This window comes from Trachinotus anak, unplaced genomic scaffold (genome assembly GCF_046630095.1).
Source record: "Trachinotus anak isolate AG129_WGS33_773 ecotype Australia unplaced genomic scaffold, CSIRO_AGI_Tana_v1 ptg000024l, whole genome shotgun sequence".
Lineage (NCBI taxonomy): Eukaryota > Metazoa > Chordata > Actinopteri > Carangiformes > Carangidae > Trachinotus > Trachinotus anak.
Window position 1 is genome coordinate 4,209,229 of NW_027273875.1, and position 19,802 is coordinate 4,229,030.

Sequence of the window (19,802 nt, forward strand, 5' to 3'; positions counted from 1 at the left end):
CACTCTAATATTCGGCATCCATATAATCCACCAACATTAGCTCTTATCGATTAAACATTCAACTTTTTTCAGCCAGTCCTGCTCCACACCGCCCACACATTCAGCTCTGGTGTTCAGGCGAGAGAGGTCATTCTATTTTTTTTTTTTCCTTTTAATATAAACTATATGTTAGTTACTTGCGTGTAGGCACGTATGCGGAATTGAAGACAGTGTCTCAGCGAAACAGAAAATGGTATCAGGTCATTTTACTTCACACAACTTTACGTGTTGCCCAGTAAAAATATATTAATTCTCAAAGTTTTTGAGCAGAAATTTGTGACTTGTTACGCGACGCTGTTGACAGCTGTAAACCCAACTAAAGTCACAGGACTAGTCCTGCAGGTTCAAAGAAAGGACTGACCCGCATTGATCAGTAACTATTCAACTCAGCCAAATGGGCACGAAGATGGCACCTGTCTGTTCATCCTCAAGGCAAAAAAAGGTGTTTGCTTTATCACAGGATTAATCCACAATCTGCTTTAAAACATTTTCCCGCACAATTACTGTTCGACCTCACTGACTTTTTTTTTTTTTTTAATGTTTTAAACTATTTCCTTTTACTTCCGTTTGCAAGTGAACTACGGTTTGGTAGCCTGCTGATATTTTGCGCCCTCCTTCCCAGCATGTGTCGACACGTTACGCATTCTCCGCTGAAGGACGGTCTCAGTTTAAAAGCACAGCGCCTCCACCGCGCACTTGAATATTTCTTGCGGGGACCCTGCAGCTGACCTCCTCCTCTGTGGCCTCTGAGCAGCTGGAATGGCTCTGAGTGGGAAAATCGCGGTAGTGACGGGAGCGGCGATGGGAATAGGAAAAGCAATAACGGAGATATTTCTGCAGAACGGTGCCAAGGTAACGTTTTGTCTCAGTTGTTTCTATTCGTCTTCATTCAACTCAATGTGTGATGACTTACAAAAAAAAAAAAAAAAAAAAAAAAAAAAAAAAAAAAGGAACAGTGGAAAAGCAGAAGTCAGTGTGTGGTCAACAACATTGTCCTTACATTTCTTAAGATTTCTTAAGATTAAGAACCCGTTTACAGGCATAAATATATTCAGAAGATTAAAGATTTTGCAGATTTAAGGGCCCAACATTGTAGCTCTACCTTGATCAACTGCAGCATAACAACCCGCAGATGTTCATAGTGCAAATTTCTGGTGCCTTGTCTCTAAAGAGGAAACACAGATTTATTGTCTATATAGAGAACAAGGTGTAATCATTATATTTTTTACATTTCTCACCCTGATGAGGAATCTTATTGCCACATGAGAATGTACAGTATAATTTCGACTACACTGAATGGCTCTCAGTGAGTGAGCCATTGTTAGTGTGCAGAGACTTAGTATGGAATAACCTCAGGCCAGTGTATCATCTGCACCCGTGTGGCTTGTTGCTTGGGCTCTACATGTGAAAGAATTGATATGGAAGTGCGATGCCATATTGCTGGAGTACCTCCTTAAAGGACTGGCTGGACAATTTAAAGCTTTTCATAATTTCTTACTTTCTTCTTGTCGTGTAGCTTAGGGTATCATTGAATAGGGCCGAGGGCAGATTAAATCACAGTTGTAACTCTCAGTATAACACATTCAACAGAACCACAAACTACACCCTCCAAAATGATAATAAAGTTGAATCGAAAGATTTTCAACAAAAACTGAACATTTTAACCTCCATCAGAGTGGGATTTATTATAGGTCTGGCTAGATTAGACTAGGTTAGCTTTAGATAAGTGGACCTAATAAGCCAGTGTATATCTCATTGTCTCTAACCTGTACAGGTAGCGCTCTTGGATGTGAATGAAACTGCAGGAAAGAGTTTAATGGAAGCCCTCAGTAAACAGTATGGACAAGACAGAGCTTTGTTCCTGAAATGTGACGTTGAGTCAGATGAGCTGATCAAAGGTAATTCACAAACACACACACAGACACATTTGAAAAACAAAGTATGGAAGTGGGGGAGGTACTGAAGAGAGGAGAACAGATGAACTCCCATTTACTGTAATAAACATGACGAGAAACACATGAAGCTAATCCATCCCAGTTGGACTTCAAGGAGTTATTTGTGATTTGTTATGCAACCAAAGCTTCCTGCAGATGGTTGTCTGTACAGATACCAGGAAGTTCATGAATTCAGGGACATTTTGTTTTGAGGTGACATTTAATTGCAGGTCCAGAACCACACCCCAGATTTACTTGAGGTATAAAGTTACATTATTACAGCGAAAGGGTGTGGAAATCATTCACAGTCACAATAGGGAGATTAATGCACAATGCAAGGCCTTAATGTGCTGACAATAAATTACATTTTTTTATTTTTTTTATTTTGTTTTTAAATTAGAGGTTAGAGAACCAGTTCTGAGTCAGATTATTTTGCGTGAGAAGGTGTGGGAAAACCAACATTTACAAGCATTGTTTTGATTTGAACATTTCCTTGTAAAAAATAAATAAATAAAAATAGAAATGAGCCAAAAATGATAGATTCATTATATTATTATTATTATAGATTAATTTGTTGTACATTTATTCAGTGTATTTCATGTGCAGAGCATTACCAGACCACAAGCTTTTTGTTGAATGCACTGTTATTGTGTGACAATAAATTAGCACTTGATCTTTGAAAATGGCACCTATCTAGTCTTAAACTGTCTAACACGTTGAACATGTTTCCCTCCTCATTATCAATATATAACACTGAATTTTTTCACAGTATTTTCCTGTATTGATTATTTGGTCGATAAAAATGTTACAGTAGGAACTTCCATCACATGTTCCCATAGTCTAAGGTCTTCAAATGTCTTATATGTCTAACATATTGTTCAGAACCTATAGATATTCATTTTACTATAAGTGGAATGTGAAAACTAGAAACTAGTTTTTGCTTAAAAAAATAACTTAAAAGAGAAAATGCCAATTCATTATCTGGTGTGGAATGAGAGGTAGAAAGTGTTTTCTTTTTCTTCTCTCAAGCTGCCTTTCAGAAAACCACTGAAACCTTTGGAGGAATGGACATCCTGTGCAACAATGCCGGCATCTTGAATGAGCGCACGTGGGAGAAAACTGTTTCCATAAACCTTGTAAGAAGCAGACAGAGCAACATGCTGTATCTGGTTGTAATTACGCATTGTTTACTTACTTGTACTCAGCTGGACCACTCCCACAGGGGAAATTACACCACAACACATTATTCATCGTTCAGTGTTTCATAAATTAACGTCTGTACTGTGGCAAACAGGAAAATAGACATTTCCTTCTTTTCAGCAGTAAGTGTGAAGAAATTATTTGGCAAGCTAACACTTCAATTAAGTAGGTTTTACACTGCATGATGCTCCCTCTGTTTAATTTCACAACATTTGGTACACCAATGACCATGTATTGAAGGACATAGTAAAACATTTCTGCTTTTAGAGCTAGGACCAAAGTAAGCCATTCTGTGTTATAGATGGGTGTTATCAGGGGGACTTACCTGGCTCTGGAGCACATGAACAAGTTGACAGGAGGTCGGGGAGGGGTCATCGTCAACACAGCATCCTTGGCAGGTAAAGCTCATGTTTTCAACCAAAGAAAATACTTTCTTTTGTTATTAAAAAAGCAGAATTTCTTTCATGTTAATTGTGTGTTTCTAAAAATTTGCATTGCAAACACAACTTTATATTCTTTCATTCCATATTGCGAGTAGTGAACACTGTGTGAATACAGTTGCTGTTAGATGAGCCTGGCTTGAACACTTGTTGCTGTACTTGTAACTCAAGTTTTAAGCAGTAACTTGACTCTTTTTGAATCACAGATTTGTAAACCTACACAAAACACCACTGGATTCCTCTTACTTTTGACATAATCATCATGGGATGATTACTTTATATCCAGTCTTGTGAATCACAGTTGTTCCATGTTTTTATGTCTATGAACTACTTATTTTTCATCTGCACACAGTTGATTAAATGAATTAATATGCTTCTAAGAGGTCAGAATTAGAAAAAATGTATATTTTTTGAGATGTTGGCATGATGCAAAAAAACATTGTTTGGTTTGCAAGAAAATTCAACAGCAGGCAGACCAGGAATAATGGTTTATAGATAATAGTTATTGTAAGAATATCGTATCATCTCTGCAAACCAATAGTAAGATAGTCAAAGTCACAGCGCATAGATGGGAAATGTAACAGATGCCATTAGGTCTCAATATTATTTTATTTCAGGAAATTTGTGCAGCCATACAAGTCAGGATTTCAATGCCTAAAATTTTTAAACTCTAATATTGACTGATATAACCCATGTCCTACAGGTATCAGTCCCTTCCTGAGCTGCCCTGTCTATACAGCCACTAAGAATGGAGTGGTTGGCTTCACTCGAGCTATGGCGGTAAGGAGGATTTTGTTTGTTTCTTTTTTTTTTTTTTTTTTTGTATAAAAGGCAAATACAGCAGAAAAGCTCTAATAAAATCACTGTACACAACCTGCCCAGGAACAAATGGCAGACTAGCTGGTGAAAAAAGTGAAACATGTAGCAACTTAAGATCAGATTTTTTTCACAGGAGTTGGTAAATAACTCAAATAGAGCTAAAAGTAGAGTAAATATACAATTGTCAGGATGATGCAAACACTACTAGAATGGGGAGAGCTATGCTATGTATCCGCTGAATTTTACACCAAAATTAGTGTGTATAAGTGGGTTTTTTTAAACACTGGTAAACCTGCTAAAACGGGCAATTAACTCATTTTACACTGCCGGCCAATTTGCCTTTCTGTTTGGAAGACACACACAACTGGAGGGAGCAGTCTCATTCCCCTCATTCCCTGGTTGGAGCTCCTTTAAGTGTTGGTGATTGCTTTTTTGAAACTTATTTTGGGGCTACAGCTCACTCTTTCATCCCTGAGTGCAGTGTAACTGTGGTGTTGCTGGTTTAACAGCACCGTGCTGGCCAGGTAGCAGGTCTGTTTACAGTCTTTGAGCTCTGAAAGATGTCACAGCTTGGAAAAGGGGCAAGAATTAGTGTGTTCACCCGGGTTTTGTTTACATCACTGCTGATTGGAGCTGGACCCAATAAAATGTGTCTACCACAGAATAATTTGGCGATAAAGTATCAATTAATGCAAAAGTGTGACTTTTTTCCTTCAGTACTTGTATTATTCATACATCAGCAGCTGAACCCTAACTGTGTTTGTGTCTTTTACTAGGCCGCCTCTACTGCATCAGGCTATGGTGTACGGGTCAATGTTATTTGCCCAAGTTTCGTCCAAACTGACCTCCTCTCCACCATCTCATCTGAACTGGGACAATTTTCCCACCTGTTTGATGCAGCACAACAATTAATAGAAAAGCTTGGGATGTTAAAGTGAGTCGTTGCTTATATTATTTTATTAAAGTGGTACCAAGCCTCACAAAATCTACACTCTATTCTATAGTCCATTAAATCATTTCCACTGTTGGTTCTGTGACACCATGTTATACATGTTAAAGTACATTATCATGATCCTGTATAATACTGCGTCCATGCATATTCATTAATGTCACTGTATCTTTTTGTTTCAGTATGTCTGAGGTAGCTGAGTGCGTCCTTGAGCTGGTAACAGATGAGACAAAGAACGGAGAGGCTCTCCTGGTCATTCCAAAAGTAAAGAAATACGTGACTTTTCCCTCACTCCAGTAGCTCTTGGCAGTGACAAACCACAACACTATCATACAGTACCTATCATACAGTACATCAACTAGAATGTGTAATCATAGCTGCAGTGTTTCAAGTGCTCTGTGTACTACAGTAAAAGCAATGACAGCTGAAATACCTTCAGAAGTAGTCAATGCATCGTGCATAGAAAGGTCTAAACTGGGCTTTTTCCCTACGTTTTTTTGAGCATCAGTAATTCGCATTTTCTACTGGTTTTCATTCATTTTGCTTGTAGTTTAACTATTGCTGAATTATAATCATTGCATTTCTCACCTACCACAATTGTGCATGAGCGTTTACTCAAACAAGTCACCATTCATTAGAATAAATGAAAGATTATTGTCACCTGATTTAAAATCCAGAAAATCCAGAATGTCATTTTGATGATGACCACAGGGTGTCGCTTTTTAACTGGCAAGTGTCCATTTAAAAGGGCCTGTTCCGTTAGGTAACGCCATGTTTCTCGCCACAGGTTAAGTCCTGATCATTTTATTTCATGGTCACATGTCATTCTGTATATAATGTCATGTAATGTAGTTGTAGTTTGCAGATAATAAATATACTCATGCACATTCATCTTGGTGTTGTTTGTTCAGGTCTTCCTTTACACAGTAACAAATAAATAAAAAACAATGAGAATTTTGACTTTTGTCTTTTAGGTTTAAAGTGTATAGTGGAAAGGTTTCAGGGCAGACACAGACACGAGACAAGACTGGAGCTGATCCTGTTCCAAATTTGCAAACACTGATTCATTGTGCCTTTGGTTTGGAGTTAAGTCAGCAGCTTGCAGGCCTAGTATCTTTTGTTGCTGCCCTCAATACATTTTAATCAACAACAGTAAGTTACAGAGTAGCTACAAAACATTCATTCCAGACCATTCTGTGTAGAGGATAAAAAATAAACAAATAACTAAAACATCTTTATCAGAGTCTCTTTTACTTTTTAAATCTTTGTTCTTCCTTGTTCTTCTCGACACGACGGTGTCGTTTGATAAGTGTTGGACATTTGTCTCAGCTTTTGAGATTTGACTCATTTTTTTCTATCTTGTTTCAGTGTATGTGTATACAGGTGTAAAGTGTGAAGGACATTGTGGGTGATGTCATTAACAAAGTGTAAAACTGTGGCTTTCAGGACATGAAAAACTAATACCACTTTCTTAAGCACACCTGTATAATGTAATACAATCCAACACAAATGTTCTGCCATTAAGTCTCTTTTTATGATGCCTATAATGTTCAGTTTTTGTGGACATTGTGTTAAAGACTGTAAGTATTTGGACAGTTTACATTCTAAAAAAAAGCAGGTGCGCACAGGAAAAATAAAAAACGGCAGAGCACCTGGTAGACCAAGGCGCACAAGTCTTGTGGATGACCAGAAAATTGTTTGCATGGACTGCACAAGTCAAGAATGCCCTCTAGGATGTAGGCGTATATGTTTCCTTGTTGATAATCAAGAGAGGACTTCATAACCCCAGAGGATTCACCACAAGATGCAAATCTCTGATAAAGTTGCACCTAGCAAAAATATACAAAAAGAAACTATGGGCTGTGCTATCAACTTATGAAACAAAAATCAACCTCTGTCAAAATCTGCCTGCTGCAGCTTCATCTTGTATGGTAGTTATGGAAATGGCCCACTGGCATCTATTGATGATTAGACTGCTGCCAGAAACAATGGGATGAATGCAGAGGGCTACAAGAGCATTTTGTCATCAGATTCATACATCAAAACTCATTAGATGACATTTCCTCATTCAGCGGGACAACCATCCTGAACATTGAGCCGAAGCAACCAGAGAGCTTTTCAGGGTGAGGAGGTGGAATATACTTCACCGGCCAAGTCAATCACCTGATCTCAGTCTGACTGAGCTGCATTGCACTTTCTGAAGATCACACAAAAGGCAGAGAGACCCCACAACAGGCAAGAGGTGGAGGTGGCTGCGGTGAAGCCTGGGAGAGCATCAACAGTAAAGATACAAAGCATCAGCTCAGCTGAACCAGAATTTGATCAAACCCCAGTACAACCCCCTTGTGTGCTGGTTAACACTACTACCACAACACAGGTTTTACAATTGATCTGATTCATGACACATGGAATTAAAGTGCTGAACTGAGATCAGTCAATTCTTCTTAGTGATATAGTAATAGTCATATGAATTCTTGTACTGTACCACTTGTGTACATACGCTGGTGTCTGTATGTTTATAAGTTTATCTTTACAAGTGTTTATAGAGTATATACTTGGCTATGTTGAAACAACAGTTCTTCAAGTAGCTGAATTTCTTCAAGATCTGAACTTTGGGAGGTGAACAAGAATCAGATTCCAACTGCAAAAACTTTAACTCAGCACCAACTTCGGTCTGTCTCTTCTTCTCTTGTGTACATATCAGTTAACAGCATGAAAAAACTCAGTACACACGGTACAAATGGTACACACTTAAAATACCTTGCATTTTGGGGTTGTTTGTGTAAATTCAATTACAAAAACAAATTACTGAAAACAGAGACTGTCATTGCCAAATTTTGTTTATTAACAGTTGTTATTATGTCTGATAGTTTTTTAGTATGGGTAATACAGGGTATAAAACCTAATTACAGATATTTTGAGTATTTGACTGACAAGCCAACAGATTCTTTCAAAATGAATATAATCAGATGTTCCAGCCCTATAAAACAGAACAATATTTAATCTGTTCTACAGGTTCTGGTCACCTGGACTGCCTCCCTTGATGATTTTTTTAAAAATGCACATTAAAGCACTAAGAAACTCTAGTCAGTTTTGATTACTGGATTCAGTTAGGTGGCTTGTTTTTATTATGATATTGTAGGTTGTCATTGCCAAGAGCTACCAGGTTAATGTGGGAAATGTCATGTATTTCTTCCTATTAGGCACCACAAGGAGGGCCTCTCCGTTCTTTGTCTCATCTGTCACCAGCTCGAGCAGGCACTGGGCTACCTCTGACACGCTGAAACAAAAAGGTACAGTGATTTAACAGTGGCATGTTCCCTTAGCATTCACAGTAACTTAGCTGTGTGAATTACAAGCATGCATTGTTTTCCTGTGAATCCTTTGTGTGAGGTAAGCAATCTTAATCAAGTGAGGGAAATCGCAGACTCTGCCACTAGTAATAAAAACTACTAATATAGATGATTAGATAAGTATTTAATGCAGGATATAACACTAAATTCATTAAGGACCGTAACTTTCTTAAATAACACTCACTTTAATACCCCTTTCTCTTTATACTTTTGGGTTACATCAGCCAGGTGGGAGAATTGTCCCAATCTGTCTAGAATGGTGGAGAAGAGGTCAGTTTGGACAAAGCCTGGGCAAAGGGCGTTGAACCGTATACCATAGCCTGAGGCAGCAGAAGCAGCCTAATAAAAGATACACACATGCACACAATTAGTCTTCAGCTGCTGAGAGGCACAGTATAAAGTATAAGCAACACAATGAAAAGAAAGTATGTTTTCTTTTCTTTTATCATAAGAAAACCCTCCTTACTGCCATGGCTCGAGTGAAGCCAATCACTCCGTGCTTGGTGGCTGTATAGACAGGACAGCTCAGTAGTGGGCCAAGACCTGTAAGATGTGGGTTATATCAGTTCACATCGGGTTAAACGTTTCTCAGATATGTAATAGGGTAGAACAAAGCCCACGTCTAGATTTTCTCTATTTTTAATGCAGCAATTTCCCCTTTTATATAATAATGTTAAGACCCAGTGGCATTTGTTAAATCTCCCATCTGTGACTGTGACTGTGAGATTTCATTTTCAGTGAATTTGTTGTTGCAAATTAGTTTTTTGTTTTTTTTGTAAAGTAACAACAATATATAGTATAAGTTTTTACACTTCATAGCTGAGGTGGAACACAGATAAAAGATCTCGACCACTGCAGTAAGCTGTGTCCAAACACAGTGATGGCGTCTCCTTTAGCTGACTCTTTACTTTATATTATTATACTTTATATTATTTATATCTATACTTTAATATTAATATCATCATGATTTAGTGTATTTGGTGTGGGCTCCTTGAGTTTACTAAATGTTAAATCATAGATGCAGTGAACAAAATTTGTGTACATATAAAAAAACCTTCTCTCTTTATGCTGAGTGCTTGAGGAGGTAAAAAAGAAAGTACTTGCCATTTCTCTGTTAAAGATCATAAATAAAAGAAATAAAAACGTAACACAATGCATTGTGGACCATACCTGCCAAGGATGCTGTGTTGACGATGACCCCTCCCCGACCCCCAGTCAACTTGTTCATGTGCTCCAGAGCCAGGTAGGCAACCCTGATAACACCAACCTACATCAGAGTTATTTTGATTGTTACAACAGAAAACACAGCGAGACATGTTTCTTTGTGTCCTCAATAAAGAAGTTATAATAATGAAACAACATGCATGCCCTGTTAGGAGTGTACATGGGGTAATCTAAGGACTGAGGAGTTTTGCCAGGTAAGGAGGTGTTAGTCCGTGAAGATTTTGGAGGATATCAGATTATAAATTCTTACAAGGTTTATAGAGACAGTTTTCTCCCACTCGCTTTCATTCAAGATGCCAGCATTGTTGCACAGGATGTCTAGTCCTCCGAAGGTTTCTACGGTTTTCTGAAAGGCAGCTTGAGAGAAGAAAATAACAGTTAGACGTTAACTGTTCAGTGGCCTATTTCGATAGTTGCTGAAGTTTTTTTTGTTACGTTGGCAAATACATGGACTAATTAAAAACTTTCTGTAAAGCTACTGATTCAACCTTTAAACAACTTGATACAGTTTACCACTGTGGCCTGTGTTTCATTACTCAACACAAATATCATACTGGTAACTGTGTAACATATGAAAAAGTTGACGGGTCCCCGTAAACATCAAGAAGACACACTACTGTTGTTATGTATCCTTCTAAAGCTGTCTCAGTTTATCACATCTCTTCTCAAATTTAAAACTACTGTGCATCAGACCTGGTGCCAGGAATGGCTAACTCTCAATACTGCACAAGTAAATCCTTAACTTGGGAAAAACTGCCTTGCAGTACTTTGCACCATAAAAATGGAATGAATTAAAATTTGTCAATTTAAGGACATTTTTCTGTGATTCTTTCCAATGCTGTTTGTATGTGTATATGTTTGACTGGCTGCATTTATTTGTTTCCTAGCTCTGTTCTCTCTGCTGTGCTCAGGTCTCTCTTGTATAACAAGTTTTGATCTCAGTGAGAGTAACTGATAAAAAATAACCTTGATCTAACTTTAACAGGTGGCCCAAGCCTAACCATACTTCAAATATAGTTTATTTGCCATAACCACCTTTCCCTGACCTTTTGATTAAAAAAAAAAAATATCTTGTCATGAAATGTACTTCATGGTTTTGCAACAGGGTTGAGACTCCACCTTTGTCTTCAAAGTGTGTGTTTGTTACCTTTCACCTGCTCCTCTGACTCAACATCACAGTTCAGGAACAGAGTTCGCTCTTGTCCGTACTGTTTGTCCAGGGCTTCCTTTAAACTCTTCACTGCAGTGTCATTCACGTCCAGGAGGACAACCTGTACAGGTAGAGGTCTGTCAGGGAGCAATACAGGTGAACATTTGCATACTTTTTATGGCTGCAGTTTTGGACTGTTTCCAGATATGGGCCAAAAATACACGACTGTCCCATCTGTATTTACTGACTTTGCTGGCTGGACTTTGCTTCAGTGAGCGAGTTTTGAATGGGTACAGACAAACTGCAGACATGAGCTGTAGATACTATGCAGTTTAAAAAGTATATGATTTTAATACTTATTATGTATATTTTCTAAAAGGTTATAATGCAAAAACAAAAGATTTGAACTTATTTTTTGTATGTCACATTGTTATTAACCTTTTGCAATTAAGGCAAAGCTTTACCTTGGCACCGTTTTGCAGAAGTATCTCCGTTATTGCTTTTCCAATTCCCAGTGCTGCCCCAGTCACTACTGCGATTTTTCCATTTAAAGCCATTTCAGTTGTTCAAAGAAGGGGAGTAGGTCAGCTGTAGAGCCCCTGCAACAAATATGAAAATGTTGAATCAAGAGAAGTTAGTGTGCTTTTATACAAACCCAGGAGGACATAAGCAACTTATTAAACCCAACTGACAAAGAGGGCGCTAAAGTAGTTTACACACAGCAATTGGCTAACTGCATTGAATTAAACATCAACCAGGTAAAGTGTTTTCAGTTGAGTCATTGAAGCAAAAGAGGATTAAAGCAGAATTTAGAGGAATTAAAATAAACCAAACAGAATGCAATTTTAATCCAGTGTGTTTTGCAATAAAGGTACCTATGAGTTTCACAGACTGATACAGTTTATGCTTATACTATCTTATTTTACACACAGCCCTGCCACTATCATCAAAACCCTCCATTATCAAAGAAAATGTTGCTCTGAGCTGAAACTGTAACCCAACAGCACCATCATGAGGTCTAAATCTCCCCCAGTAACTTGCATCATATGAAAAGAATGTACTTAACTGGTTGCATGCCTCCATCTGAAAATCTTTAATTTGTTTTTGCAGTTATATATAAAATTTATAGGATGATGTAAATCCTGCTACTTTGAATACCAGCCAGAAGTCCTTCTTCTTGGATGAATGAACAATCATATTCTCCTTGGCTATTTGTAAACTTTTATCTCCTGTGAACAACATCTGCGTGAACCGCTACACATTGCTAAGAACGATTCTTTGATTAACAATGTATTGTGGAGATGGGGAAAATGAAGGAAAATCCTCAAAAGCACTCACCCACTTAATGTTCTGACAGCCCTGGTGGATAATCGGGAATTATCTCAGAGCATAGAATCTATGATCTCTTTGAGAGTGGAGCATTTAAAACATTTGAATCCCTGAAAGCTCAGTATTACATATCAAATATTAAAATTTTGTTCTGAGATATTTTGCAAAAAAAAAAAGTTCAACCGATCTAATTGTATACTTGTTGAACAATTAACACAGACCTACTGACAATTGCAATATTTTTGCGATAGACTTTGACTCCTTTTCTAACCACAAAAACAGGAATGAAATGTTGAAATCAGACACCATGAAAGAAAGATATGAAACAGATAAGCTATTATACATTTGTTAAGTAGAGAAAATGTATTTTTGAGTGCAGTGAGTGGGGTTTTGAAGCAACTTTTATGTGTAGATTGACAATAAAGATGATGTGCTTGCTCTTCATGATGACTTCTAACTGGATTTAAAGGGAAAAAAAAAGAAGCTATGTTTATGGATTTGGAGCTCAGCCAGTTACACAAAGATTTCCATAAGTTTTGCATCATGTCACAAACATAAAACAGGGCCTCTGTTGTTTCTACGTTTATGTGGGTCTTCCGTGGTAAAACTACGATAGTTCATTGTTTTAAAGGTCCAGTGTATCCTATGCATAAGGAGATAACATAGGAAGCATTGAAACCCTTATGCTTATCAAGTAGAGAAGACGACCAGCTCATGTCATGGCTGCCACTCTGATACTTCATTTCACTCTGTTAGGAACCTTTCTAAGCAAAAAAGACTTTCGGACCAAAGCCCTGACGAGGCATTAAAATGGAGGTAAACACCAGCAGCTTATCTACTAGCAAACTCGTCAGCTGTGTGGACCTTCCTTTCCCTCTTTTAGCTCAGTGTTTTACAGTTTTTCTCAATTGCTAAAACACTAAACCCCATTCTCTGAACTACAGTGGCCTCAGTGGCCTAAACTCATTTATTTAATCAATCATTCTTTTGGCAAAACCATTCACAATTCTCACCTAGTTAGATACAAGTTGCATATCTTATTTACTCGACTCTCTGAACACATTTCCAGTCACTAAAACACTTTGTGCGCTGTGATGCATAATGGTAACCTCAGGTAGCAGAAATTAAATTAAATAACAGCACAGGAGTCGTAGACTAGCATCAAAACTTTAACTTTTGAAATCATGGCTTAGACGAAACTGCTTTTCACATTGTTTTCAATTCTACAACACACAGTTGCAAAAACACTACACACTTTTTCTTACATTAGACACTTCGCTCAAGACTTAAATCTTGCAATCACTGGGAAAACACTTTTTCAAACTGCAAAACACACCTGGATTTCACAACACCTACACACACACACACACACACACACACACCAAAAAACAGTTATGCAGAAATTGAACAATAATCCGTCTGAGCCTCAGTGATACACACAGTCAGGTAAGTTTTTGTGGTAAGAGGTTGACAGAGAGGAGGAGGAGGACAAGGGCCAGTGCAAAGAAGACCAGGCAGCAGACAGACACGTCTCAGATGACATTAGGGCCACTTCGGTGGACCATGTTATAAATCATAGCCTGACAATGAGGCTGGGCGGGGTCCAGCCCAACCTCAGTCACCACAGGGAAGCGTTCATAATACGGACATTTAGACTGGAGAACCGGTCTTCAACTTTCTACTACACAGTAACTTTCAGTAAGTCGACACTTACTTAAGACGAGGCAGCTGTGCAGGTTACAAAGGAGGGGGGCGGTTGTCAGGCTACACCCACACTACGGCGTTTTTACAATGAAGACGATCCAGACGATCTTTTAGTATCAGAAACGACCTGTGTCCATAACAAGTTACCTGAAAAAACGCGAATATAAATGACCATTTACATACGGTTACACTGAGCATGCGCGAACAAACAACCAGGTAGCGGACTGTCTACTTAGTTGCACTCTGCTGATTAGTTAAAGAAAACATGTCACCGAGATGCCACTCTCACTGACTGTGCACAGACAGAAACACAGGCAGGAAGAACAGTTTAGATATCTTACAGGTTCAACTGTAAAAATGTTTCAGTAAAGTCAGGAAACATTCAGCAGTTGAGTTCAGTCTGTTATTCTAACTGACTGCAACACACACGGACAGAGACAAAGAGACAGACAGACAGACATGGACATGGCAGGAGATTGTGTGGTGTTGCCAGTGCATACATGTAAACAAAGGAAAGCAGCAGTGTCTGACCAGCCTGTGCTCCAGCTCCATCCTTGAGTGAAAAAGTAGACATTGTAATCCTGTGTTTTTTTTTTTTTTGTTTTTTTTTTTTACACCAGAGGTACTTGAGCCATGTTCACAGTGGATGCATTTTCTGTTACAGAGTCCCGGACTTTGATGCAGCTGAACAGCCTGTAAATACTACTGCTCTGGTTTTAGCTGTTTTCTGAATATGTGCTACTTTTGTGTTGAGTGACGCCTGCATGACTAAATCAAAAAGATACAAAGTCATTAGGGCAGCAGTGTTTTGTGTCAAGTTCATCAGTGTGTTATTGCTGGTAATTCAAATGGTGCATTTGTGTATCGTTTTGTTGCAAAAATGCCCTTTAGAAAAAAACAGATTGTCAGGGTTTGATTGCAGTTTCGTTTTGACATAGAAGCGAGGTGTTCAGCTCCAAGTGTTTTGTCTTGTTTGGCTTGTGTTTGGAGTTTTGACACAATGAAACTAATTCTGCAATAAGTGCGCAGGCAATCGCAAAAACCTGTAAACACAATTACATCACAAGTGTCACAGCTTTGTGTTACTTTTTTTTTTTTTTTAGGCGATCCTTCAAAATTTGAAGTTTCATCCATTTCCAGGATTTGAACGGTGACATGATTTCTGCAGGCTGCTAGCACATGTGCTAACAGAAAGAATTAACTTTCCTTTACACTGACGTTTATAGCTGTGAGCTCTTATTTTGAAAATCTGCGCCGGACCCGCCGTGCTTCCTCCTCTCTTGTTGTGGCTGAGGTCGGTGTAGCAGTCTGCCGTCGCCAACATGGCTCTGCTGATGAGATTCTTCACATTAGTTGTCAGTGTGCTATGCCTGCCTCTTCACGTAATGCACGCCGTCGGCCTGTATGAAATATACAAACGTGTCTTCCCAATTTGTCTCTACCGGATTTCTATAACGTACAACAAGAAAATGCACGACAAGAAGAAGGAGCTGTTTCGCAGTTTGCCCGAGTTCATCAAGCCCGGCGGACAGCTCAGACTTCTGGAAATCGGCTGCGGCACCGGCACCAATTTTGAGTTTTATCCGCCTGGTTGCAAGGTGATATGCACTGACCCGAATCCCCATTTTCAGAAATACCTGGATAAAAGCATGGGCGAGAACGACCAGCTCACATATGAGAAATTTGTGGTGGCGTCGGGGGAGGACATGGGGTCAGTCGAGGACGAGTCGGTAGACGTTGTTGTCTGCACCCTGGTGCTCTGCTCTGTCAACAGCATACCGCAAACTCTGCGAGAGGTCCACCGCATCCTGCGGCCAGTAAGTTGTCTGGCTACTGAAATGGCCTGTGGTTGAAATGAAATGTATTCCCCAACAATAAGGCTGATTTGCGACCATGGCCTGCATCCTTATTGTACATTATATTATTGGGGCTCCTGTTCTAATAATAGCTTGACTGCAGTGCGACTTGTGGATTAATCGTTCACTATTGGAAGTTAATGACTAACTCACTAAACAAACATCAAACAAGGAAGTTTTCTTTACTATAAATTTTATTTTCACAATGTATAAAATTTACTGTCTAGTATATATATCTATATATATCTATATAGATATATATAGTACAAAGTACTATATACTATACCATATACAAAGTATATGTATTGAAAAATGAATAGAGAACAACATAGGAATTAAAAAAGGATTCTGGAGTGAAAGTCCACTGAACTTCACTGATAAACCCGACTGATAAATGACCTTTCAAATATTAGCTGATATATATCAGCTGACATTAGCTTATTGCACATATATCAGTGTAGGCATATATGTTGGCCCATTAGAAACAAGACATTGTAGTACAGACAAATTCATCCTGCAACTATAAAATGTCCCAACCACTACATATCTTGTTTTAAAAACAACAACAACAAACAAACAACAATCAAATTTTCAAATTTGATTGTTAATGTTCAAATTTCTTTTCAGGAATACTTAACAAAAAACGTTAAGAGACAAAAATAATAATAAAGACAAATATATCAGCTAATACATAAATGTCAGGTTTCTCTCAAATACCAATATGACTACTGACGTAAAAAAATCCATATGAAACTTGTTGTAAGTTTTTGTATTTGATGAAAGGATCCTCTGTTTTCCACCAGTTGGTCTCAGGGTAATCAGAAAACTTCACAAAAACATATTCATTATGAAATATGAGGAAATAATGAATACTCATTTTTACCATGAAGGAAAATAATCAATGTGCATCAGGTGGAATTTATATATTTTTCTGATTTGCATGATATATACATGAAAAACTTTTGCTTTGCAGGGCGGAGCCTTCTTCTTCTTAGAGCATGTCGTTGCAGACGCCTCAACCTGGACCTACTTCTTCCAACACGTTCTTCAGCCTGCATGGTACTACTTCGGCGATGGATGTGAGGCCACCCGTGACACATGGACACATCTGGAGGCAGCTGGATTCTCTGAACTCAAGATGAGACACATTGAAGCTCCGCTCCTATTCCTAATAAAACCACACATCGTAGGCTATGCGGTAAAATAGATTCAGTCCAATTAGCTTTGTAGTAAGCCTCCCTCACAACTAGTGTGTGAATATGCCAAGCACTAAATGCCTCTCCTCTTCTATGTCATATGATTGATCACCAGTGATAGAGATAACGCCAGTCACTTTGATACTAATTTTATTTTTGTACTGAAAGAAACTTTCAGTGTTTATGTTTCGTAAAGACAAATTATTTTAACACATTGAATAAACACCTTAGACAGCACACAATATTGATTTTGTACACTGTGTACGTTGAAAAAAAATGACCTTGATGTCTGTTTTATCTTCTGTCCTCCATCCCTCATCCCCTAGTTGCTTGCTGAAAAATCAGTGTAATACTGCCTTCTTTGTCAGAGTTTATCTGTGTGCTACTGCTGTTTACAGTATTTGTAGACCGCCTTTTATGATCTGAAACTAAAATATACAATTTGTTGTAATTAAGGTGATTGTGTTGTGTCAAAATGTTTGCGATTAAATAGTTTAATCCTGTAGTGTGATTTTTTTTTTTTATCATATTAAACAAAGATTGAGATGAAAAAAAAAAAAAAAATCTTGTTGCATTTCCCCCACATGCATATACTACATTTGCGCCACCGTGTGGTCAATTGAGCAAACTTTAGAAAAGAAAGAAGATATGCCAGCCGTAGTGCTTTGCACCAGAGAGAGAACCGTGAACGGCCCGTGGTGAGCCGTGCACTCCTCGTTAGTATAGTGGTGAGTATCCCCGCCTGTCACGCGGGAGACCGGGGTTCGATTCCCCGACGGGGAGGCAACATTTTACTGATGTCGTGGTTGCAAAGCCTAGCTGTAATTTTGTCTGTCATTATTACTATTAATCATTATAACACATTATTATAGCTTCTAATATAATAATTAATATATATACTTGACACTTTAAAAACCTATTTAACGCTGTTGTGTCACAGCCTCGTTAATCATGGCAGCCTCAGTAAACTAATGTTACAAACTAGCCCTAACACAGTCATAGTAACAGCATCATTTTTAACCAAGCACACAGACGAACTGACTTTAACATTTAACGCTAACACAGTAAAAAAATAAAATAAAATAAATTAACTACCGCAAAACATAAGTATCTCGCTAACTGCAGCGCTTCACATTAAGTTAACAAAAACTATATTTACCATTAGGTTGAAATGACAAACCCTTTACACAATACAGTCCAAGTCCTATTAATCCAGATAACTGTTGTTTTAGCGCCTAATTTATATCCATCTCCACAATCACATGTAGTTTACAGCACATGGAAATGTCCACAAAACTCACGCAGATCTACCTCTCAGCAGTAATTGAGATTAAGGTAAATGGACCATTAAAGCTGTTTAAATACAACTACTTCAGTAAATATTTCACAAAGAATACTACAAATTATTCTAAGGAATGTTTACATGACATTTATACTCAATCTATAAAATAGATGTAACATTAACTTCATATATGTCAAATTATGATTATTTTACAATTACATCATGCATACACTATAAATAAAGCCAGATGATTTGTACAGCATTTATTGCGTCACTTAATTTAATAAGTTTTAAGGAAGAAAAGAAGACTGTTTCCGCCCGGTTTCGAACCGGGGACCTTTCGCGTATTAGGCGAACGTGATAACCACTACACTACGGAAACAGCGAAGAACTAGTAAAAGGGTCAGTTCATATAAAATTTGTTCATGGACTCTATGTGGGTCATTGCAGGTTTGGACGGATACTTTTCACACGTTTGGTCATCAGGATAATTTATAGGCTGATACACTTTTAAACGTGTCGCCTGACTTAGTATTAGAAGTGACGGGGTAAACTTCATGCCTGTGGAAATATGATCATGCAATGGAAGCAGAGTGAAACTGGGCTCTGTAGGACGAGTTAGAGAAGCTTTGTCTCCAAATCCAGAGTTGGCAGACTTTGGGCCAGTCATGTCCTCACATTGTCCCTGTGTATTTGCCTAGTCACAGCCCTGCCTCTCCTCAGGAACATTTGGTACATTTTCTGAAATAGCACAATGGGCACATAAAGAGTTTTTGGCTGCAACACAGCACCTTTTAAAGGTGCACTGCTATGTTTTTCTACTGGAAGTTAAGGTAACCGATTCATTTAATACCTGAACTGGAAAGTCTTCATATTCGTCCTCTGCATTCATCTGAGCAGAACTCTGCACCTCATTAGGATTTTTTTGTTCAGTCAGGCAATGCAGTATCAGCACACAGGGAGGTGCTGGATTGCAGCACAGCAGCCTCAGAAAGTGCATGACCAGCACTGCTGCCAGGAGCCAAGCCAAGAGACAGAGCACCTTGACTGGTATTGCTTTCAGCTGTGACTTGTACTGTCTCTCCAGAAAGCATATGTTGCTATAACAATGTTTATTTCCCTTGTTGCCTCTTTTCAAACTCACTTCGGTTCATCTGAGCTCTCACAGTGTATCTTCCCATTCACTTGAATTGCCTCAGACAAACTCTAAAGGAAGGGGGAATGCGAGGTGAAAAGGAGCTCATTTTCACCCTAGATCCGTCCTATAGGAGCAGATGCTGTGTACTGGGATGTACAACCACTGATACCAGCGTTACTGGTGGATACT

The 19,802-nt window shown here is 38.4% G+C and overlaps 3 protein-coding genes and 2 non-coding genes across 5 annotated transcripts; 3 read left to right on the top strand and 2 right to left on the bottom strand.

Annotated features, from left to right (window-relative positions):
- The first annotated feature begins 698 nt into the window (after nt 1-698).
- Nucleotides 699-6,272, top strand: LOC139607667 (15-hydroxyprostaglandin dehydrogenase [NAD(+)]-like). The gene is made up of 7 exons (XM_071460746.1): nt 699-891; nt 1,814-1,937; nt 3,003-3,109; nt 3,475-3,571; nt 4,317-4,393; nt 5,209-5,366; nt 5,564-6,272. Exons 1-7 carry the CDS (start codon nt 799-801, stop codon nt 5,679-5,681), a joined length of 774 nt encoding a protein of 257 aa, XP_071316847.1. The 5' UTR covers nt 699-798; the 3' UTR covers nt 5,682-6,272.
- A 1,931-nt stretch (nt 6,273-8,203) lies between these two features.
- Nucleotides 8,204-14,293, bottom strand: LOC139607666 (15-hydroxyprostaglandin dehydrogenase [NAD(+)]-like). The gene is made up of 8 exons (XM_071460745.1): nt 14,152-14,293; nt 11,573-11,707; nt 11,106-11,229; nt 10,209-10,315; nt 9,905-10,001; nt 9,201-9,277; nt 8,919-9,073; nt 8,204-8,661 (listed from the first exon to the last, which is right to left on the bottom strand). The coding sequence occupies exons 2-8, from the start codon at nt 11,663-11,665 to the stop codon at nt 8,541-8,543; spliced, it is 774 nt and encodes a 257-aa protein (XP_071316846.1). The 5' UTR covers nt 11,666-11,707; nt 14,152-14,293; the 3' UTR covers nt 8,204-8,540.
- Nucleotides 14,294-15,408: 1,115 nt separating this feature from the next.
- LOC139607669 (thiol S-methyltransferase TMT1A-like) lies at nt 15,409-17,698 on the top strand. The gene is made up of 2 exons (XM_071460747.1): nt 15,409-15,958; nt 16,971-17,698. The coding sequence occupies exons 1-2, from the start codon at nt 15,464-15,466 to the stop codon at nt 17,202-17,204; spliced, it is 729 nt and encodes a 242-aa protein (XP_071316848.1). The 5' UTR covers nt 15,409-15,463; the 3' UTR covers nt 17,205-17,698.
- Nucleotides 17,699-17,904: 206 nt separating this feature from the next.
- Nucleotides 17,905-17,976, top strand: trnad-guc (transfer RNA aspartic acid (anticodon GUC)). The gene has a single exon. It is a non-coding gene; the product is annotated as a tRNA-Asp (tRNA).
- An 808-nt stretch (nt 17,977-18,784) lies between these two features.
- Nucleotides 18,785-18,857, bottom strand: trnai-aau (transfer RNA isoleucine (anticodon AAU)). Its single transcript has one exon. It is a non-coding gene; the product is annotated as a tRNA-Ile (tRNA).
- Nucleotides 18,858-19,802: the final 945 nt, after the last annotated feature.